The sequence below is a fragment of the Lontra canadensis genome, unplaced genomic scaffold (genome assembly GCF_010015895.1).
Source record: "Lontra canadensis isolate GAN:19392208 unplaced genomic scaffold, GSC_riverotter_1.0 scaffold47, whole genome shotgun sequence".
Lineage (NCBI taxonomy): Eukaryota > Metazoa > Chordata > Mammalia > Carnivora > Mustelidae > Lontra > Lontra canadensis.
Window position 1 is genome coordinate 4552712 of NW_022631041.1, and position 23858 is coordinate 4576569.

Sequence of the window (23858 nt, forward strand, 5' to 3'; positions counted from 1 at the left end):
GGGTATCTGTAGAAGATAGGAATTTACCACCTGTGCTTAAAATACTAATTTACGGTATTCCTTCTCCTCTTCATTTTTCCCTTTTCCAGAAAGTTGCGAAGGGACTATCCCTCCAAAATCCTGATGAACTTGAGTGCAGCCCTGTTGTTCTTGAACCTCCTTTTCCTCTTGGATGGCTGGATCACCTCATTTCATGTGGATGGCCTTTGCACAGCCGTTGCAGCCCTGCTCCATTTCTTCCTTCTTGCAACCTTTACCTGGATGGGGCTGGAAGCAATTCACATGTACATTGCCCTGGTTAAAGTATTTAACACTTACATTCGCAGATACATACTGAAATTCTGCATCGCTGGCTGGGGTAAGCCTCATAAAAGTTTTGGCTTTGTGTTCACTGTCAGGGAAATTTCCCGTCTCTCACTAATCGAAAGATTAGTGCTGCTAAAAGAAACTTCAAAATTGTGAATGATGCGGGTTTGATGTACACATCCCAAGGCCGGGGTTTCCTCGGAATGATATTTTTAAAAACTATTCAGCCGTTCTTACTAAATTCAGGAGTAAAGGAAAAAGCCCTAGCCTCCTGAGTCACCATAAACTTACTTCCTATGACCAGAGCCAGCCCACCCAAGTCTGGAGAAGCAGCTGGCGGACAGTGGTGCATTTCCATTATGTTTCAAAATATAAAAGCAGCTTAGATTCCTTGCTGTCCTCACCCCCGAACACATGCGCATGTCTTGGATCCAGCAAGAGAGTGTTATTTTTGTGTGTGCAACCAGAATACTGACAAAATTCTTGCCTTGTACTTCTTAACATGATTCCTTAGCCAGACATGGATGGTAGCCTTAGACTGTTTGGAATGTTCCAAATGGGCTTCTTTCTCTATCTGGGTTCATAATGGAGCAAACATTTAGAGCTTGCTCTTTTCTTTTTTTTCTTGGGAGGGTGGTGGGCAGAGATAGCAATACAGATGTATGGGACATTTCCAAGGTGTTGGGCACTAAAAGCATTTTTCAGGGAATTAGGGTGTTGTGGGCTTTCCCAGTGAAATATACATGAAAATACTTTATTGGTTCTCTGGAGAGGAAAGAGGAGACTGTAAAAACTTTACAGCCCCGTGGCTTCTTCCCCACTGTTTCTAAGGAGTTTTCTTTACATAGAAAGGGACAAAATAAACTGCAGTTCCCTTACTGCTCAAACTCTGGCAGAGTGGCAGCTGTCATCAATGAAGGACATTTGCTCTGGATTCAGAATAAACCAGGTTCTGCATCTCTAATGAGTAACAGTAAGCAAACACAATATTTAACTGTTATTTAAGAACAGGTTTTAACTATTGCCAGTTAGAGTTGGACATTCCACACCAAAGAAGGGATCGTGTTGTTGCTTTTAAGCAAGTTGCTAGTTCTAAAAAAAAAATTCTGTGATGTGGGGGGTTTTCTTTCTTTTTTTCCCCCCCTGCCATTATCAGTCTTATAAGGCAGTTCTAGATGCTTTGGAGCAGTTGCTTATGTCATGGTCTTTCTATAACAGGTCTGCCTGGCTTTGTCGTGTCCATTGTTCTGGTAAGCAGAAACCAAAATGAGGTCTACGGAAAAGATACTTATGGAAAAGGACAGGGGGATGAATTGTAAGTAATAACAACTTGTTGGAAATTTATTTGTGATGAGTGTATCTCCTTTGCTTTCTGTGCCATCAGCAGTATGATTTACTGAGCATTTGTTTTATGCCAGGAATCATGTTAGGTTCTGGGATTCAAATATGTTCAAGACAGATTTCGCCTTTGTGGCAGTCATGTTCCAGTGTGGAGTACATAACCCAGAATGATAACCATTTGTACGAGAATTTTTAGATGAATTTAATTGCTTTAAATACTTTATCCAATTTTTGAGGTACCTTAAGAACTCCCATAGTATTAATTAGGCATGGGGAGCATCTGTAAATTGTAGTTTGTGTTGACTTTACTCATAGAACATGTTACACATGGTACAATTTTTAAATTACTTTCATCTATTTTCTATCTATCTATCTATCTATATGTGTGTGTGTGTATATATGATCTGAATATCAAGTATATCCTTGATAAATAAAGGATATAAAGATGTTGTGATTGGTGTAAGCTTTTTAACTTCATGAGGAGCATTACTATAGGAGTATCAAAGTTCTATAATGAAGTCTTGCCTCAACTAGGCGAATTATAGTAACAGGAATTATTTTGCAACAGTAATGGAATTCATGATTTATATGTGTCTTAAGTAGGAATTTACTCTGCTTGCATGATGGGAGACATGGAATTAGGCAGGTACTGCCATTGGTCTTATGGCTGAAAATGTCAGGATCAGCAGCTCTACAGCAATCCTGGCCTTTCTCTCAAATTTGGTATGTGGTTGTACAGTTCCAGAGCTTGTTTTCATGGTGGACGCAGAAAGAACACATTAGGGTCTCTCCCAAAAATCCCCTAGAAGATTTTGCTTCCCCATTTCATCGAACAGTGTCTCTGTGGTCCCCCCTTAAATGCAAAAGAGATTGAGAAAATGAGTACTTTGATTTCCCATTCTCTGGAGTGTAGTCTCATAAGAGGAAAGGGGTCTAGATGTGGTTTTGGGTGAGCCAAACATGAGTGTCTTCACGCCAAGTCAGAATTCAAGAAGCCACCCTGTTTTCTTTTTAACTGTTGACTTAAATAACTTGATATTAAGATGACTAGCCAAAACAAACAAACAAAAAAAGAACTGTGTAAACATCAAAAAAGAAACTGAGGCCCAGGAAAATGAAGTGACTGTCTAAAGGCATTGAGAAAGGCCCAGCTGTGAAATCTGCTGAAACCCAAACTAAGCCAGAAGAAGCCTTTGGTCAACAGGACATGGTAATAAATCTCTTTTTCTTTCTGGTTTCTTCTTCTTTCAGCTGTTGGATTCGGGATCCAGTCATCTTTTATGTGACCTGCGCTGGGTACTTTGGAGTCATGTTTTTCCTGAATGTTGCCATGTTCATCGTGGTGATGGTGCAAATCTGTGGGAGGAATGGCAAAAGAAGCAACCGGACCCTGCGTGAAGAGGTTTTAAGGAACTTGCGCAGTGTGGTCAGCCTGACATTTCTGCTGGGCATGACATGGGGTTTTGCTTTCTTTGCCTGGGGACCCTTAAATGTCCCTTTTATGTACCTGTTCTCCATCTTCAATTCATTACAAGGTAAGATAAGTAGTACCTTTGTAATTGCTGCCTTCCAACTTTATCATGGGTACAGACAGCTTCATTTAAGGCCAGATGCTATGCTAAATTTCTACATCTTTGTTCCAGGTAATGAACATAGTTCCAGGTACAGGGTACTCACTAAAAGGATCTTGAACAGAAAGGTGAGGTAGGATGTCAGTTTGTTTTCAGTGAGGTGTATCACTTAGAACAGTGCCTGGCAGGTAGTAGGTGCTCAATAAATCTGTATTGTTTAATGACTAAATATGGGGCACGGAGGTATCCGATGGGGAGTTTAAAGGGAGGCACAGATAACTTTTACCTTCTACACAGTTTTCCTTAATATCCTACATGGATGTAACAATCTTGGCCAGAAGAAGTTTTAGAATCTGCAGGGACAGAACAATTCTCCTAGATTCTTTGGCTCCTTGGATTTCAAAATAAATACCAGTATTCCAGCTCAAAAGTGCTCATTTTATCATGAGATACGGCAATTAGTTCAACAATTTAGCAAACATTTGCCAATGGCTTCCTCTGAGGAACTTACTGTCATGCTTCTGATTCCATAATACACACCTGAATATACTCCATGATGAATTTAACATTTAAACTTAAATAAACATAAATTATATTTTTCAAAAGCTGAATGACATTCTTTAAGATATTGGATATACCTTGGGCTGTTGATAAATTTCCCCAATGTTCAGAAGCACCAGGAGGCCCACACAACAAAGGAATAAGGGGACAAAGCTTGGAATTTTTTGAGTAGGGCATTACTACGGGCTTACCTGAAGCTCCTGGCTGTGCAGTTGTAAGCACATGGGGAAAGGCGAGCTGACTAAAGCCGACGAAATCTGAGCTGGGGTGGGTGACGTGGTGGGGGGCATGTTGTATTACTCACTGAACAAGATGCCTGGACAGCTGCTCCCCACACGTGCATTCTAAGAGAACTTGGTATTTATCCGCAGGGGAGTGTTTACTGTTTTATACCATACATACCCGCTTTGTCTCACTCCTAGTTTTTCCACCAGCTCATGAGCTCCTGCAAAAAAAAATTTGTCGTGCAGTAGGTGCTCAGTGATTGTTAAACAAATAAATGGATTGCTGGGTGAAGAAGGGAAGGGGCTTCCGAGATGGCTTAAATCCAACCTGAGACTCTTCTGGCATAAAAAGGCATTAATTTGTTCAGCAAATTTTATTCAGGTTCACTCTTCCATAACAGAGGAAATATGTGGGCTCATTATCTTTAGTAAATACAATAATAAGCATCAAGTGCACCTCCAGAAGTCGGAAACTGGATAAGTAGCATATGAATGCACCTACATATCGGGCTTTATAAAGTAAGCATTCCTCTATTTAATTTATTCTGTAATATAAAACATAAAAGTGCCTAGATAAATATTGACAAAAATGTCCATTAACATTAGAAATTCCATGGTTTTATATTTCAGGCACATTAATCTGCCAGCCCAACCTTGTTTTTGCTTTTAGAATTTCCTGGCAGTTTCAGTAAGCTTTAGCAGCTACAGTTGTCTGTTCAGCTCTGTTTCCATTACTGAGAATTGGGATGTCTTATTTTTCCCAGCCTAGGTCTCCTGTTGGGAGGGAAAAATATTCTAAACCATGATCAAGTCCCAGTTCTTCATAAATCGCTAACTTTTAAGACTGATGTTAAAATTATATAAATTCAGAACAGATTTCTGCATATCCAATGACATTAAAAACACTTCCTGAAAAGGAAATTTAAATTAAAACACAGTGATACCAAGCATATGAGTCCACCAACAATTGCTTACTGGCCGAGCTTGTACAAAAACTTGTCAGGATGCTATAGAAAGTCACTTAATGGTTCTTATTTGAGTCATTTCTGAACCTTCCAAGAAGAGGCTGTTGGTTGTTGTTGGAAGTGTAAGCTTTGTTAAAAGGTACACTTAGAATCTAGACCATCTAAAGAAACAAGTCGGTGAATTGTAGGTAGTATCTAGGCAAAATAAACTGAGGTAAGACTTAGGCAGACTACATTGTCTTTTTTATTCTTTCTAATATTTTTTTATTCCAGAAAAAAAAAAAAGAAACTTGACATGATCCCTTTGTCTCATGGAGTTTATGTTCTAGTGGGAGAGACCGCCATTAATCAGATAGTCACCCTGTGAAATATAGCTGGTGGTGGGGAGAACACACAACAGAAATCACAGTGTCTAAGCTGTAATCTGAAGGATACATAGGGAGAATGAGGTGAAGGTGTGGGTAGGAACAAAGAAGAGAAAATTTCTAGTGGAGGGCCCTCCATGCGCAAAAACCCTGCTATCCTTGGTGATTTATGAGTATGCCCCAGGCATTAAAAGAATGCTCAAATAACAGGAGAACCAAGAAAGAGCCACAGAATGACAGAGTGGTGGGCATGGCACAAACGGGAGGCTGGGGCTAGACCAGAAGGCCCTGTGTTTTGATCTTACTAAGAGCCATGCAAAGTCTTTGAAATCTTCTAGGCCTGTGGAATGACATGATCAGATGTGCGTTTTAGAAAGATGAAGCTGGACATAATGTGGAGAAGGGATTAGAGCTCCCAGAGTGTCTGTAGGGAGAGCAGAGAGGAGACTACTTCTGTGGTCTGGGTGAGATAAGGCAGTGCCGTATTTTAGACTGTGATGGGGCAGGGGGAGCTGGAGATACGTGAGAAGAGTCAAGAGAAAGTTTGGAACGATGCTGCCACAAAACACTCAACACTGGTATTGAGTTTCATTAAAGTAAACTCTTCTTTTTCTAGAGTGGTTAAGGTGAGAAGTCTTCTTGATTATGCCATACCATAGCTAACTGACACCTACCAGTATTAGACTTAGCAACAGCCAAAGGTTTAGAATGTGATATAATATTCTAAAAATTAAATCTATACCAAACAAATTTTAATCTCAGATTTAGCTTAGAGCTGAGCATCTGAAAATCAGCAGGTCTTCATTTCGAATCCCACAAGTCACCCTTTAGTGTTACAGAGGTGAGGCCTCCAAGGACAGATGTTCAAGCTGTGTCTGCAGGGAAGCCAAGATGTCTGCTAGCAGCTTGCATTTCATTTTTGTGTCTGTCTTCCAGACTTTGATTCAAACATGTGAAAAATCCATTTTATCTTTCAGGGTTCTTATAAATAAATGCATGTATGGATATGAGTGTGTTCAAACACATATACATGTATAATTATATGGATACTTACATAAATTTGCAGAGCCTACATTTTAAAATTTTGTACATGCTTTAATATTTTAATGTTCAGTTTAATATATATTTTTGTTATTAGTATATGTATTTTTTAATTTTTATGGACATTTATAACCATACAACTTAACTGCCAAAATAGTGCTAATTGAATATAGGAAATTATTATAACCTGTGTGGCTTATAATCAAAATTCTACCTATTCTAATGAGCAAATGAAATCATGAATTGAATTATTTTCTAATTGCTTATTTTCTAATTTTTCACAGTACATTGCTTTTTTTTATTATTTTACCTTCTTCACTTCAACAAATTATATTTTAATCAATCCACTGATTTTTTTTTCTTGTAAGATGAAAAGATAAATATGTCTTCTTTTGCCATGGTAGTGTTACATATCTACCTGCTTTTGCTCTCTTTGTTGCTTTCCCAGGATGAAAGTGGCAGATCACTGTACTAGATATTTTAATTTTTTCTAAAGACTACAACTTGAGAAAATGGCATGGTATACAAATTGCTGTTTGAAAGGGAACAGATGTTTGACAGAAGTGTATCATAATTCACATGCCAGAGAACATTAGACTACACTTCAGGAAATACAGTGTAACTCATTTTAAAGAAGTAAAAGGCAATTCCCGGATTGTTGAGAAGATCATGGCCAGAGTCCTCTTGGGCTCCTCTTGCCCTTGGCAATATCCATGTGCTTGTAGAATAAGTTATTGCTCTGAGATGCAGTATGTGCACAAAGTTGCTCATTAGAAAAGTCATGAACAGTATTCAGGCTGTGTATATTTTTCATTAACTGTACAAAGACATTTGACATTATCTATTAAATAAGGCTTTTTCAACATATAGGGAAGTTTAACACTCCTGGTAAGTTTATCAAGATCTGAATTCTATTCCCTTAGCAAGAAGGTAGTCTTCAATTTTCCTTTTCTAGGCATGTGAAACAATATTGACTAATCATCTCATGCACAATCAGCCCATTTTCTGTACATATTTATGAAAGCATAAGATGCAACGTATGGTTCTAGAAATAGAAGCTGCCATGGTGGACACAGAGGGTTGTCAGTCTACTCAGAGATAATGCTTGTTATTAATTAATTTGATAACATTAAGATATACCCAGAGCAACAGAAATAATTTATATTTGCATAATGCTTTATGGTTTATAAAAAACTTACACACAGCATCAGTGATTTGATGTAATTCTTAAAGCAACAATAGAAAGTAGGTACCCAAGAAAGAAGGTATTTTCTGCATTTTATAGATGAATAAACAGGCTCAGAAGAGTTAATGACTCCCCCAAGCTCAATCTGAATTTCACAGTGTAATATTTATAATATAGCATATATGAAAATAGAAAAATACATTATGATGGACTAAAGCATAAGGAAAATAAGTTACTGCCCTTCAATTTTTTGTTTCAAAGTTTCTAGGAAGTGAGTATCTGTATCCATTGAAAAAACTATTAGTAATTATATGCTTAATGAATAAATGTTATTCTTACCCTTACTCAGAAAAAATAATTAAAGGGAATATGTTTATTATTATTATTTTAATCTTACTGGCGAAGTAAGAAAATTAAATCCAATTAAGAGTTAGGAGCCTCCTGACAGCTAAGCTGTGTTGTAATCACATATGCAACATAGGGCATTGGTGCCAAGGTAAAGACGTGAACCACCTTTAAAACCCTAACATCCGAAATGATGTCATGTTGGCTGAGATGTCGCGCACTGCAAGGAAATAAATTACTCCTCTATTGGCAGGGCATTTTGTGCCACAGAGAAATAATTTTCTAAAGGGCATCTTGGTAGTATGAAAGGAGGATTCAAAAGGTTCTCAAAGAGAGCTATAAACCCAGCCCAGCGGCTGGCTGGCTATGTCTCTGTGACAACGGAATATATGAGCCATTCAAAGACTTGGACTCAGGCTTGCTAGGAAGCTGAGAGGTAATCTAGACCATTTTTGTCAAGAAGCAATTCTCTTGGAGTGCCTGAGTGGCTCAGTAATTTAAGCAGCCAACCCTTGATCTCGGTCCAGGTCTTGATCTCGAGTTCATGAGTTCAAGCCCCGCATTGGCTCTACCCTGGGTGTGGAGCCTACTTTAAAAAATATATATATATACATTTATCTAAAGCATGCATCCTTTTTTGCTCACATATGTGATTTGATTAATTCTTAATTGATTTACCCATCAAAATTTCAGAACAACTCGTGCATGTGGACCTGATTAAGATGTCATTCACTCATCACTACCTACTCGGACTCCGCCCTGTATCCCTGAATTTATCGATAGCTAATCTATAGTTTTGCCCCAACTATGGTTCTGGATCTTTTATTATCCAGAGTAAGAAAGAATTAAGGGAGGCCATTTGTTGGAATTGGTTGATGACAATCTTGCTGGAAGTGTCAGTGGCCTTTTGTCAGTAAAGCACTCATTGAGAGTTGAGGACCCAAGGTTTGGGTTTTGATTTGGGTTTTGTTGTTCTTGTTGTTTTCCCCTCCACCGAGGCTTCTCGAAAGGGACCTTTTGGAGCGAGGAAGAATGATAGTATGTGCTGCCCTGAATTTTACTGTCCCACTTTCATTTTTATATCCAAGGGGAACTGTTCCTTGGAAATTTTTTTTTTAACTTTTGATAATCAGGCTCAAGATCTGAGAACATGCCTTTGGCTGCTCATTTTATATCTGCCCCAGAAAGCCCCAGATCTTTGCCAGAATCAACCAAAGAGAATGAGTCCCATGCGGGAGCTAAATTCCTAGCCAAAATATTGAGGCTCAGAATTTTTTTTTCTAAATTCATAGTTAAACACAGCTCATAAAATCTACAGCAAACATTGTGCCAATATTTAGAAGGAAGCTTCCTCTCCACCCCAGACATGTTGCTTGAAGGCATTCCCAGGTCAGTGACAGGACTAGGTATCAAAAACCAAATCCAGTTCTTGATGAGAGTTCTCAGAAATCTTGCTCCAAGTTTAGGTCACTCTTGTAGGTGTCCCTTTGCCATGTTTGCTGACCCAGCCTTGGCCTCTGATGTGCTTCCCAGGGAGGATTTGGGGAGGTGGAGTTCATTACCTTTTCTTCCCTGGCAGTGCCCATGGGCAGACTCACCATCCCACATACTTGCAACACCATCTGCCATCGAAATTGAAAAGGTCATTTATTTTAAATAAGAAAATGGCAAAATTTACAGAGAAGTACAACATACTGAATTCACATATTGATCTAGATTTTTGTTTTTTAAGGGGGCAGGTCCCTCTTGTTAGTGAAAGATGGTGTGGTAAAAGGAAAGCAAGGGAGATGGGGGATGTGTGGGTAGAGGATGTGTTGGGAATCTATTAGTTTAAAAAGTTTTTGTTCTTATTCTTGTTCCAACATGGAATCTGGGTTCATGCAGGTAAAGAATCAAAGCAGTTATCAACTCAAAGAAATGATTGCTAAGGAATTTTGGCTTGGATTCATTAGAGTGGTTGGTTTTCAGGCTAAAATTCACCAAAGAAAGACCATCGTGAGCTGTGTTTTGTGAGTTATAAAGGTTTCATGGAACTAGCATTTAGCCTGTCAGGATGAAGTAAAGGTTTTAATTCTGATTGAATCTTTTCACCCGTATCAGCTTCCAACTTTTATGAGCAATATTCTCTACTCCCTGGTCAGTTAAATAAAGCTATAAGTCAGTATGAAGAGTATAGTTCAATTATCCTGGTCCCTGCTGAAAGCTCTTTCCAGAAAGCTAGAAGAGCATGTTTTTCCAGGTGGTATGGAGATACTCTTTGAGGTGCCGTGTGGTTGATAGGATGATTCTCAAAGGGAGAACATTTGCTAGAAATAGAGCATAGATGGGGATGAGAAATCAAACAGATTCTCTTGGATGTCAGTGTAGAACTTTAAAGTTTTGTGATTTTTAGCTCTGCTTCTGGCACCAAGACCTATAAACAGATGAAGGGGGAGCGGAAAAACCTTCGAAACTGAGGAGGGAATAGCCCTCTGTTTTCTCACTTTGGCCTCCAAGTTCCCTTGGCTCTCCTGCTGCATTTTCTCCACCTCCTCCCCGAAGTATTTAGAATTTCTCTCCATACTGAGTATGTGTGTTCTTCCAGATGTGCATACCTACCACATTTCCCACAGCTGAACTGTAAAAGGGATGTTTTGTCCTGTAAGAATTTTGGTATAATATTTATTGCCAGACTAATTTAAATTCACACAGAAAGGGCTTGTTCCTATGAATAGTAAAATAATCTATTATGAGAATTCTATTCTGCTTTAAAATGGAAATGTATCTCATGGCTAAAGAATCAGCCTAATACCTTGGCGTTTAAAAATATATTAACTCCTAAGAATTCTAATTTCTCGTGCCTGTCGTTTAATTTTAGTCTTAACAGCATCGCAGTTCGTAGTTGGGGGGAGGAATCATTTCAATGACTGCCATCATCACAGTTTAGAAGAGATGTTCTGATTTTGAATCTAATTTACATTCCAGCATCTCTTGAACTTACTGGATGCCTCTAGATTTACTGGCACATGCAGCTGCTTAAAAATAGGCCCTGTCATCTAATGCTGTGTAATTATAATTTAGAACAGCACTGCACAATCTAAAAAATTGTTTTATTGAGTCAGTTTTATCTTTAACCTCCTCCTCTGTGGCTGTGGTCAGCGTCAGACCCTCAAAGTAATGCCTATCTTAGCATCCCAGCAAGGATGACAAAGTGAATCCAAGAACTGTTTCCCTCCCAGTGTCCTCAAAACACCAGACATAACCCCTGAAGTTTTTTTCTTTTTTCCTCGAATAGATATGACATGTATAAAAATTGTTGAGTGTGACACAAAGGAAGCAACATCTGGCAACTTCACCTGCTCTCCACTAAAAGAAAATCATTTGCTCAGTGCGAGGCCCTATAGTGAGTGACGCCTGAGGAGGAAAGTTTCTCATTGAAGTTTGTAATCTCTCCCAGCGCTGATATGTGATTTTGTGAAACAGTGCATTGAGAACACATGGTTACCTGGGTTTTCAGGATATGACAAAAATACCTCTAAGAGCAAACCCTGCAAATTCTGCCCCAGTTCACAAAAATAGAGTAAATCCACGGCAGGGGCTTTGTCCCCTCCACCGGCAGCTGCCTTCATCTGTGACTTGTGTTAACCTATCCTCAGGCTTTCATGCCCCCTTGCTCCTTGCTTCCACCACCTAGAAGAAACTTCAAAGAATCTGTTAACTGATTCAGATTGTTTATATACCTTGGTTCAGCGCTACCGAAAGGCATGTTTACCTATTAAAGGGATTGTCTGTATCAAGCAAACTGCATAGGGAACGGGGGTTGTAGGTGTGGGAAGGTTTTGACAAGCAGTCAGATTTAGTCAGTCAGTGTGAGGATGAGGTCCAAACCCAGTGAGGTCTTCTCCTACTCCCTGGGAAGGTGGGTCAGCCTCCTGGTGCTGACTCTCAGGGTTTGGAGTGTGGAAGGAAATCTTACCTCTACTCTGAGACTTGTCATGCCTAAGCCAGACAGGTCTGCAAGCAGCCACTTCTCTCTGGCTCTCCCTGCCCAACCCAGCTGCCACCTTCTTACCCACAGCACAGGCACCGTCAACAAGCTGTGTGTGTGTGTGTGTGTGTGTGTGTGTGTGTGTTTGTTTTCTGATTCATTGTTTGAAATCTGATTCATATTTGTTAGAGCTTTCTTTTAAAATTAGAACTTCCTTAACCCTATCTGATATCATTTTGGACAAATAACTAGGTCACTAGGATATATTTCCTTTACTAACCACTTTATTAAAAATAAAATAATAGTAATAAAAATATAATAAGTAAAAGAATAGTTTTACTTATATAAACATACAGAGGATGATTTAATCATAAAAATAATAAATTGGTAATATTGCTGATGACCAGTATTACTTCACTTAGGTCATTGTATGTTTTATTTATACCTCTTAGAGATAAATACATTTGCATTTCCCAGGAATTTTTTAGTAGGTTAGCTATCTATTGAAATCAGTGATCAGAGATAGCAATAGGAATTTATAAAGTCCCTCCTGAATGTCAGAGACTCACTGATGATCCAAGAAGCCAATCCCAGAAGAGGAGAATCAGCCATGGTCCTTCATTGGGGTCAGGGCCCATCCTATAGCAATCCAGCATGCTCCTTTTCTAATAGTTCATAATGTAATTTATTCTGGAATTAAATTATAGACCATTTTGAGATAAGATATTGAGGCATAAAAACATACAAGCATAACCTTAGACAAATTTTCCGAGTTTAATGACACATATCAAAAGAGAGTCCTTTGAATACTTTCCCCCACTTTTCCAGTTGTATACGCTACAATGTAATTTACAGTTTTCTTGATGAATACTCCATATTTGAAAAGAGCAGATAAGTCTTAAAGTCTTAATGTCCCTTAAATATACTATAATTTTTTTTTACTTTTATATCTTTCCATGCTAGGTCCATTGCCTCATGAGTGCAATGATCATCTATTTTGTTTACGTTTGAATATCCAGCTTAAAACAACCGTTCCTCCTGCCTAACAGTGCTTAGTAGTCACCGAATGAATTATCCTTTTTGGAAACTTCCCTTGCCTCCCTAGCCAAAGCTTTCTTCGGGTTCAGTTCAAACCGTATGCCCTCTAAAAGACCCTCCCTTATGTGGATATTCTGGTTACCATGGTATATTACTAAGGTAGTACTTGGGCAACTAGGTTGCATACTTTTTAGAAACTTTTGCCTTAAATATATTTTCTTTACATTCTGTGGCTCCTTTATTTGTGTTCTACTCCTATCATTCATCCCCTACCCCCAAATACATTTAACACATTAGAATGTATGTGTAAGTATCAGTTAGCTCATGTAAATAGATGAGCAGTTAATTAAGCTTTCTATTCATTCATTCAACATTCACGGAGTTCCTGCTTAGTTCCTGGTATCCTTCTGGGAATGGCCAGTACAGCATTGGGTGACAAATATCCTGTGCTCTTGGAGCTCATTATTTCCTAGCAAAAGACAACCAAGCAAACAAATAAATGAGGAATACAGGAATATTGGGTATTAGTGCCCTGACAAGAGTATGTGCAAGGGTGTGATGAGAGCCAAAACATTAAAGTAAAATGAAAATGAAATAAACAGTTGGTTATGGCCTCTTTGAAGAGTTGATCTAACACCCGAGTGATAGGAAGCACTTACAGAAAGATTTGAAAGAGGAGGCTTTGAAATGGTATTGGACAGGAATGAACTTGAGATGTTGGTTTGAGGGTAGTAATGAAGAGGATGTCTGTTTAGAACATTAGGTATCTGAGATGCTGCTAGGTAGAGAGATACAGCCAAAAAAGGTGGTCTGTATTTGGTGGTGGTGGCGGGAAGAGAAGGAAATGGGGACAAATGTAAAAATTAGCATATGGCACTCATAGCACATGACTGGAGAAGATGAGTATGTACTGGGACAGTGTAGCCATGGATAATATAGTAAGCCAGGGAGTAACTGGGTATGTATGCAGTTAAGCATAGAGTCTCCTTGAAATTCTCTCCCCTTCTCCCTCTGCCCCTCATGGTTGTGCTCTCTCTCAAATAAATAAAATCTCTCTCTCTAAATTAAATGAATAAAATCTTTAAAAAATGTTGAAAAACTAAAGGAGGCTAGGTAAAGCCACATGAATTTGCTGATTTTTGGCCAGTTTTGACCCACAAAAATACCATTTTTCTGTGGCCCAAACTTATAAAAATACATATACATAAAATAGCTTAGAATACACAAATTGTAATTGAACTTATAGATATTTTCAGTTTTCTCCTTTTTTTCTATGATTTTTGAGATGCTTTTACAGAATTTTAAAACAAACATAGGAGAAGTATTAAATGCCTCTTAAATTGAAAATTGCCCATTTCAGCTTAACCTTTAGGTCAAGTTATAATAATTGCTGAATAGAACAGACAAAGACAGAATCAGATATGTATAATTATTCAAGTTTTATTCGAGCCTTCCTATTCTGTTCTAAAAGATTAAAACATCTACATACTTCAAGATCCCTTAAGATCTTGTTTCTTAGTGACTCAGACACTAAAAAAAAAAAAAAATTTAAATGAATCCATGTGTTTCATAAGATTTATCTTTAAGAATGTGTCTATTGGCTTAAATGTTTATATTTTCTTCTGTTCCAGGCTTATTTATATTTATTTTCCACTGTGCTATGAAGGAGAATGTTCAGAAACAGTGGAGGCGGCATCTCTGCTGTGGGAGATTTCGGTTAGCAGACAACTCAGGTAAAAGGGCATGTTGGTCATTGGTTTTTATACCTAAGAGGAGAGTAGTCAGAAACCTTCGTCATCTGGCCTTCCGTTGTTAGAGCAATGCAGTCCCAGTGGTAGCACATTGTAAAGGTGGTGCCCGTGAAGATGCTTAGTTGGAATCTTGGAATACGAGGACTGAAAGCTATCTGAGGAGTCTGGGCCTGACCCTTCTATTCCAGAGAAGCACGAATTCCAGCCAGGTGAACTGAGTTGTTCAAGGTTTTGTGTCCAGTTTGACAACTCAGGTATCCAGAGGTTCCACCATACAACCTGCTCCTTTCCATGTTTTCGAGGCCCTCGATCATATTATTATGCAAAGACATTTTTCTTGGTATAAAAAAATACTTGAAGAATAGCATTATTTTTTTTTGGCAATAATTACCTCTCACCCTTACAAAATTGAAGTAGGATTTTAAACAATACGTGCTACAGGTCAAAGTTTGAAGCTTACTTCTTCAGTTTATTGTTGTTCATATGCCAGTCTCTTCGCTGAGCCCTTTGCTAGCATATACAAAATTGAGTGCTTTGGCTAAATTACCTAAATAATGCAGTGGTGATTCTTCATAGTAGAACATATGCCCCCTAAAACACATTCATGGAGAGATGTGCTTTCTTTCAGACTGGAGCAAGACAGCCACCAATATCATTAAGAAAAGTTCTGATAACCTAGGAAAATCTTTGTCCTCAAGCTCCATTGGGTCCAACTCAACCTACCTTACATCCAAATCTAAATCCAGCTCTACTACTTACTTCAAAAGGAATAGCCACACTGGTGAGTCACTCTAACAGTGGTAAAGATGTTCTCTGGTCCATTTCTCACCATCTTTATATTACAATTGGCATATCATGAAGAGTGATAGAAAACAGTGCACTTTAGGGTGCTTATGTTAGATTTATGAAAATCACAATCTCTTTGAAGACTTTATCCAACACTTTTGTGGACATTTTTGTCTTTTTTTAAGTTTTTTAAATTTTTTAATTTTTTAACCAAAATCGAGCCATAATATTATTAGCTCTGAGTATTATTTCATTTGCTTTAAACCTGTTTTCTTTTAAAAAATATTGTATTTAAAAAGTTTGTTTTTATTTTAAAAATACAGAAACTGAGTTGCAATTATTCATAATACTGCGTATTTCATGTTTTATAACTTATTATGAAAGTTAATTGGCAAGTTGACATGGGAACAGGTGGAAACACTATACAGGGCATATTACATTTAAGGCTTAAGTCCTTAACCATTGGAAGTGTTATTGACAATCGCTGATTAAATATGACAGAATAGAGAGCATCATATTTGGCAAGTGATACAGGATGGTGAGAAACATCATGTCTTTGTTCATCTTCTGGACTGTCATGATATTTACAGTGACCACAGGTTCTGACACTAAGCATGTGTGTGAATAATCCTGAAGACAATGTAGAAATAAAGATTCTTTTGCCGTACGTGATAGCCAGTGAGTGGTGTGGAAAGTTGCAATCTTTTAATAATTTCACAGGAAAAAAGCATAATTGCTATTTTGAAATACTAATTATGTTTCAGGCAAACAGCTGTCAACACTTAGCACCAGCACTTTCCTAATTAAAGATCTTCTAAAAGGATAATGGAAATAACTTAATTTTGAATTTATTTAGTTATTAAACATAAGCAGAGGTGAATGACACTGAAGAGATTCATATTTGACTTTTTGCAAATAAGAAGCATGTTGTATAATGTATCTGTAAATGTTCATATTGCAAACACTTAGATTTCAAATGACCCTTATGTGCATTTGAATCATTTTACATGTCCCTGCTTACACCACAGTCCGTAATTTGCCACTGGAATGGCCACTGCCTCAGATTCAAGATAGCTCTATGGAAAACTGTTTGAGCATTCAGAGAGTTTGTTAATTACAAAATTAATTAAAGACCTGAAAATTTAGAGCAGCTTAGGATAGCAGTTCTAAAAATTTCTTGTAGTAGAGGACACTTACAAGAACCATATGAAAGCTGTGGACTCCCTTCCAGTATAAGATGCAACCTCTGAGTCCTGTACACAAATAATTGAGCCTAAAATTAAGAGGTCTGTGCATCTCTTCTTTAAATACCTGAGTAAGAAAATTGATGACAGGTGTATAGTCTGAGATAGATTATCCTACCTAGTTGGTAGTTCCCTGGCACAAAATATCTTTTACTTATAATGAATGAATTTTTCACATTATTTATAAAATTAGATGTTTGTATGATCATCTCCATAGATTCAAAAAAAGCATCCAACAAAATACAACATTCATTCATGGTAAAAACAAAGTAGGATTTAGAAGGAACATATTTCAGCATAATAAAGCCATATATGAAAAACTCACAGGTAACATCATACTCAGTGGTGAAAACTGAGAGCTTTTCCTCTAAGATCAGGAACAAGACAAGGATGTCCACTCTCACCACTTTTATTCAACATAGTTTTGGAAGACCTAGCCATAGCAGTCAGATAAGAAAAAGAAAAAGGATCCACATTGGTAAGGAAGAAGTAAAATATTCACTATTTTCAGAGGACATTATATCATATTCAGAAAACCCTAAAGATTCTACCATAAGACTATTAGAAATGATAAAGGAATTTCAGTAATGTTGTAGGATACAACACTAATATACTAGAATCTGTTGAATTTCTATACACAAATAATGAGGTGGCAAAAAGAGAAATTAAAGCAATCCCATTTATAAGAAAAAAAATTATTCATTTTGCCTGCTCTTCTAAAATGCAAATAGTGCATTGTACATCAGTTATGAAGGAATGGGGATTAGACCAACTAAATTGTTTTCCTCTTAATACAGCTGAGAATAGCTAGCCAGAAAAATGCCACTATTAAAAGGGGAGAAAAGATAACAAGGTAGATCATTTGGCACAGGGGGCATTTTGGAAGTCTTAATGAAATATTTAGGCATATTAAGAATTATGGGGAAAATCTACCAAAAGATAAAAGGAAATACAGAAATGGAGGTGCCAAAGAAAAACTTTGCTATTTCAAAGTGTTGTGCATGTTTTTGTTTTTGTTTTTAAAGGAATGCATTATTGTTTTTCTGTTTCCCATAACAAAAACCTTGGCGTTAAATTAGTTCTTGTCAACTAGCATAAGTCAGCTATATGACATTACTTCTATGACATAATAACTTAAGGTTTCCTTTCAACTGATATACCAATGGCTTTTAGCTACCTAGCCAGTTCTCAGTGTGACTGCTGGTGTACTGGGTCCCTTAGAGTATGCAAAAAGTCACTGCGTATCATCTTGGATATCTAGTTGGTTTATTTCTTGAAATTGATCTAGAAATTCATATGTTTATGGTGTAGATAATGTCTTCTAAGAGCATTTCTTCAGCAAAAGTGGATCATTCAGGTAAACATTTATTACTTTTTTGAATGCATGAATTTTTTGCAAGGTAATAAAAGAATATTTGCATGGATTAAACTAAGATTCTTGCCACACCAGCAAAATTGCTTGTTCTTTACAATACTCAGCTAGCACAATGACATTCCTTCATTGAGCTGGAATTTCTGGAATTTCGAATGGTTGTGTGCTGTGCTGGTTCTTCTCTGCATGGGGGTGTCTGCAAGCTTCTCCTTCTAGGAAATGTACCATGCTCTAGAGTTAATGGGTCATGTAGCAGGTAAAATAATGAAGAGAAAGTAATACTTGAGAAGTTTGTTATAGAAGAGAGTAAAATTCTTTACTTTTCCACTGCTCTTGTGAATTACTGGCTATGTCATGGTACATTCATAGAAGTCATAATGGAGAAATTGTCAATTCCAAGCCTGCTTTTTGAAGATTTTTACCTGCTTGATATTTCAGCATAGGTCAAATAATAGTTCATTTCCCTAGCCCCTGGTTTTCAAACTTGCAGCTATAACCAAAATCTCTATTGTTTATGATGTAATGTCTAACCAGAGGACTGGGAATAGCATACATGTTGAAATACAGCCCTTGCTCACAATTCTACTTTATTGACTATAAGACCCAGAAAATTGGATCACATATTTGGAAAGGAGCTGGTCAAAAATATCTCAAAGGCCCATGCTCCTGGAAGTTGTCAATGAAGCAGAATGAGTGTATCCTTGAAGCTTCTTTGAGGATGTGTGGTTTTTCTAAAAACATCAAGCACAAATTATTTGTTACTGATGTTTAAATTAATAGAAAAATCCGCAGTAGAAAACCAATGGCTAGTGACTATTTGAACTGAAGGAAGCACAGGATCAATCAGCTTGCTGAGAGCTAAACGGGGAGGGGCCCTCCTACAATGACTTCCTAAGCCTTTCCTTACCAGTCCTGGGATGTAATCATTTTGCTATGCTTCAACCTGCCATTCTTCCCATGAACCATCTGTTCTCTTTTTCTTCCTTTAGTATGGGGTGGACACACCATTTCCTCTTTTAGCCTTCATTTTATTTAGTGTCTCCTTCCACACAAGACAGCAGTTGAACAATTTGAGTCATTTCCAAAGACAACAGATGGAGCGATGATGGCTTTTACCAATTACTGATGGATTTTGCATGTTATGTCACATGTTGGGGCAACTTACACAAAGCAGAAAAATGGCTGCAATGAACATTCCAAATTTGGAGCCATGATTCCTAGAAGGAATTTTTCATGATAGAGTTTTTGCCTTTTCCACAGTTAATAGAGAATATACAATGTAGGGAATGGAATACTTCATCAAAGGTCACATTTGCTCCTTCATTGGTGTGAGATCCCTGTGGTTAATTTTAAGTTAGAATTTTTCTCCAAAGTGTGTTGGGGAGGGGAAAAGAGCTGATACTTACAAAATATTCATAGGGTACATAAAGACAGCCATATGAATTTGTAGATAATAGGGCTTACGTGAGTTTTAGACTACTATCTGAACCAATTTTAGAAAAGTTTTGGCTCTAGGGAGATAATACTTAAATATATGGTATTGAGCATTGAATCACTAAATTTCACACCTGAAACTAATATTACACTGTGTGTTAACTAACTGGAATTGAAATTAAAACTAATAAATAAGTAAATAAATAAATAATATTGAGAAATTCGGAACAGAAATGTATTTAGCAGTCCTCCGTCACCATCAATTGCTCTGATATTATTGCCATCAACAATAACATCATTCTGAGAAAGTAGCATAGATAATAAAAACACATACGTAAATATTTCTGATAATTTTGATTTCTATAATTCAGAAATAATTAAGAAAAGATTACTTTTTTATTCCAATCATCTTTTATAAGTTAAAAACTATGGAGAAATGTGTTTAAAATATCCTTTTATGTTCATTTTCATTCACTTTATTCTTCAACATAGTTTAGATTATGTTTCATAAAAGTTTTTATTATGGAATGTGGTAAACATATATAAAAAGTAGAGAGGATAGTGTAATGTACCTATCAGTTTATGGTCACCTACCCATTTCCCCCACCCTGTATTATTCTGAAATCTTATCTTAGACATCAGACATTTCTTTCATAGATGTTTTGGCCTCTTTTAATTTATTTGCTATATAATCTGTCCCTGCTTCTTTTGAGTTACCTGCCACATTTTATTTTTGTGGCAATTTTCTGATTATTCTATTCATTGACCCTTTGAAAAATGTCACTTTACAGGAACATTTCTTGAAACAAATTCCAACATATTACTAGGAAGCAAATTAATATTTAATCATGCATAGAAATTGAAGATGAGGAGCATGAAATGTTAGTGCTGCCTATTACCTAACCTAAGAAAGAACAGGCCTTCATTTCATTTGTGTACTTGAATGTGCAAAATAATGTCCATTTTGGTGGCCCTTAGGCACGTCACCTCATTTCGCAGTCTAATTTCTGGTATCATTTCTTGCAGACAGCGCTTCCACGGACAAATCCTTGTCAAAATTGACCCGTGCTGATGGAGAACAAACATCAATCATCCCTGTCCACCAGGTCATTGATAAGGTCAAGGGTTACTGCAATGCTCATTCAGATAACTTCTATAAAAATATTATCATGTCAGACAACTTCAGCCACAGCACAAAGTTTTAATGTGGTTAGTATGCCAGAGAAGAATCCATCTACGTGACATGAAGCTCTGTAGCAGTGAAAACCGTGACGAGCACACAGGAACTTGCTGTGACCTTGGTAACTGGATATACGTGTATGAGGAATGTACTTTGTTAAGAAGGCTTTTATGAAATTTAAAATATCTGTCTTTTCAGTGCATTTCTTCCATGGGAGCGTTTTGATCATCACTAAAACTTTACTGCTGAGAGCAACATGACCCAGTAGCTGCAGGGGATATGATTTTTTTAAAATCTGTAATTGGATTGGACTAATTAGGACTCAGGGGGGTGGGGGACATTAAAGTCTAGTGGACAAGGGAGGGGCAGAGCAAGGGGCAAGCATAGCTCAGAGCTCATTCATGTCCCACTATTAGGATTTAGATATGGCCATTGCTACATCATCTTTCTCAACAATGAAAAGCATAGGAATATTCATAACTATTTGGATGCCCGCAAGTCCCTTCTCAGTGCTAGTGTCTATGAATGCGGTAGCATTTCTTCACTTTCCATAAATTTTCAACCACAGATACAAAAGAGTGCTTAATATCTGACCCAAGGATTAGAAAGGAATTCCTTCTTTTTATACCAAATGTTTCACCTTCAGAACATTAATATGCTTGAGAAAGAATTTCCAAAATTTTGACTCAGTTAATACGAGGCCTTGTAAATTTCTACTATTTCACTTACCATACTCAAGACATAAGGTTTAAGCATCATCATAAATTAGAATTTAATCCCATACATTTGAATGAAGTATAATGTTGAGATTATATTAAAGTGGACTTCCAACTACCTGCTGAGAATGAATCCATTAGACCTCTGGTTTTGCTCCTCTACTATCTGTTGAGCCTATAGACTCATGGGAGGAATGAGGATTTCCTTTAGACATACTGTATGTAATAGTCTCTCCCTTTTAGAAAATACAGTCCTTGAGACTCTGTGGTCCTGTCCTTGCTCTAGAGACATTAAGACATTTCCATTTGCACAATTGGAAATCCTCTTTACTTCCTTTTCAAGTGTTTTGTTCCAAAGAATATAAACTAAGACATATGGGTGACTTGTTTTAGTCAAAATACTTTATAAACATGTGGATCTGCATTTGTTAGTCTAAAAACCATTTGTACATGAGCCCTCTGATTATAAGAGCCAGAGAAGGTCTGGCAAGATAGATAAATAAATTAGGTTTCTATGTACAAGTCATGCATATTAAGTAGTTTACCTAAATTTCAAACTACCCTAAGTGACCTGCTTCCTAGTGAATGTGTTAGAGAGGACTTTTAAATTACTCTTAAATGTTGGAGTTGTATCTAGGTCTTTAGAAATTGGTCTCAGTACATGTTGTACTTTTATATTTGTTCTGGGTTATCCGGGAAGTATCAGGTTCTGGGAGACATTAGCCTGCATGATGAGGAGACAAGACCTTCTGGTAGTGCTAGTCTGCTTGAAGACAAAAGCTAGAACTGAGCATCTGGGGGCCTTTCTGTGCAAAAAGCAGGTAGCTCTCAGTCTGAGACCCAGGAGAGGTTTCAGGCTAGGCAGCATCCTAGGGACCTCTCACCTTTTGCTGATCTTCAGTCATAAAGCTATTTGCCAGACTTAAATGGGTGTTAAGGTAATATGGTGGTGGGATTTTGTTACCATTTCATTTTGCAGCAGCCTGGACCAGGCCTGGGAGACATGAGCATTACCCAGCTTGACTTTCACAGGGGAGGAGTATATATAGTAGGAAAGGATAATAAGCCTCAAAGTCACTAAGATTCACTGAAGTAGAGCCAAATCCTTTGCTATAGGTGTATTGTTAATAGACTGCTTATTCTGGCAGAGGTTACATGTAGATAAAAATTAGTCTTAAATCATCACTGAATCTTCATATACTTTCCGCCAAGCCTTAGAGATTCACGAGAGAATTTCATTATTTTTCTACTGTGAGATTTCTACCCAAAGTGCATAATTAGTTGATAGTATTTAAGAGATAACTTCCAAAATGGCTTTCGTTTCTACTCCTGTTCATTCAGACTAGGGAAAACATTTTCTTTTTTTCATCATTGACAACAGTGTCAACTCCACTTTCAAAATTTCCATTAATCAGGTAAGGAGAAATGAAGAAACAGTTGAATAAAAACATTTGCAGATGGATTTAAAAGACTGAGCCAAATTCTACCCTCAGTTCCAAGCACGGGCTTCTCGCCTTCATTGTGTTCCCTCAGAGAAGAATTGCAGGAATTTAGCTGTAGAGCCAAAATTTAGTTTAGCCTAACCTTGGGAGTAATACCAATTCGTATTCCCTGGTGTTTCTTTTTTTTCTTCCTTTTCATCTTTTTAAACTACATTATGTTAGTCTTAGTCTAGGGTTCTGAGACACTTTGTCTTCTTACCATTGTTCCTTGCATTGTGAAGCTTTTCTTTATCCATTGTTGGCATAGACTCTTTTGTACATATTTATTTATTTGTGTTTATAAGTGCCAGCTTGTTTCATATCTTAGCTTTATATTGCCTGGATTTGTTATTTTAATTAACTTTCTATTGGAGAGACTGTATATATTTTTTCCTAAATACTTTGTGAACTAGTTTTCTGTAGTAATATCTTTGAATATGATGAATAAAAGTGACTGTGAGTGCACATTAGAATTAGTAGTAAGAAGTTACTGTAACTGATTTGTCATTTTACTGAAATGGAAAATGTTTTTCAAATAAATACTTATGTTGTTCGTGTTCCATGTTATTCAGTTCCTTTATGAGTGAGTGTTTTTATTTCTGACTCCTAAATAGGAAAGGATCACTGGACAACTGGAAAATAACCTGCCACCAATTAACCCGGTGACATGGCGTTACTTTGCCCAAACACTAAGAATGAATATATTACGAAGATCCAGCTCACCGGGGATTAATGCATTTTGAAGTTCTTGGATTTTCTTAAGATGACCAAGCCAAGCCCTATGGAAGTTTAGAAGTAATGTAGGTTCCTTTTTGAGGATATCTTCAGCATCTCAAAAGGAGAACCAAGTCTGTAATATAACGTGGAGTTAGGTCTTGAGATGTTTTCTCATATTTATAGCTGCTGTTTTCATTGTGGAAAGCTTAGAAAATGACAGAATTTAGCCAGCTTACTTGCATGATTAGGACAGAACCTCCCCACATC

At 37.3% G+C, this 23858-nt stretch overlaps 1 protein-coding gene across 5 annotated transcripts in view; it reads left to right on the top strand.

The window, feature by feature from the left end:
• ADGRG6 (adhesion G protein-coupled receptor G6) overlaps positions 1-23445 on the top strand; it is a 135336-nt gene extending 111891 nt beyond the window's left edge. For 3 of the 5 annotated variants that reach the window (XM_032873058.1, XM_032873057.1, XM_032873059.1), the window contains 6 exons: positions 90-358; positions 1525-1621; positions 2899-3182; positions 14542-14643; positions 15290-15442; positions 20524-23445. In XM_032873058.1, the coding sequence (XP_032728949.1) occupies positions 90-358; positions 1525-1621; positions 2899-3182; positions 14542-14643; positions 15290-15442; positions 20524-20702 (1084 nt within the window). In that variant the 3' untranslated portion in view covers positions 20703-23445. Of the gene's footprint in view, positions 1-89; positions 359-1524; positions 1622-2898; positions 3183-14541; positions 14644-15289; positions 15443-18002; positions 18049-20523 lie in introns of all 5 variants that reach the window. The other 2 variants (XM_032873060.1, XM_032873061.1) reach the window with 1 other exon arrangement.
• The last annotated feature ends 413 nt before the right edge of the window (positions 23446-23858 follow it).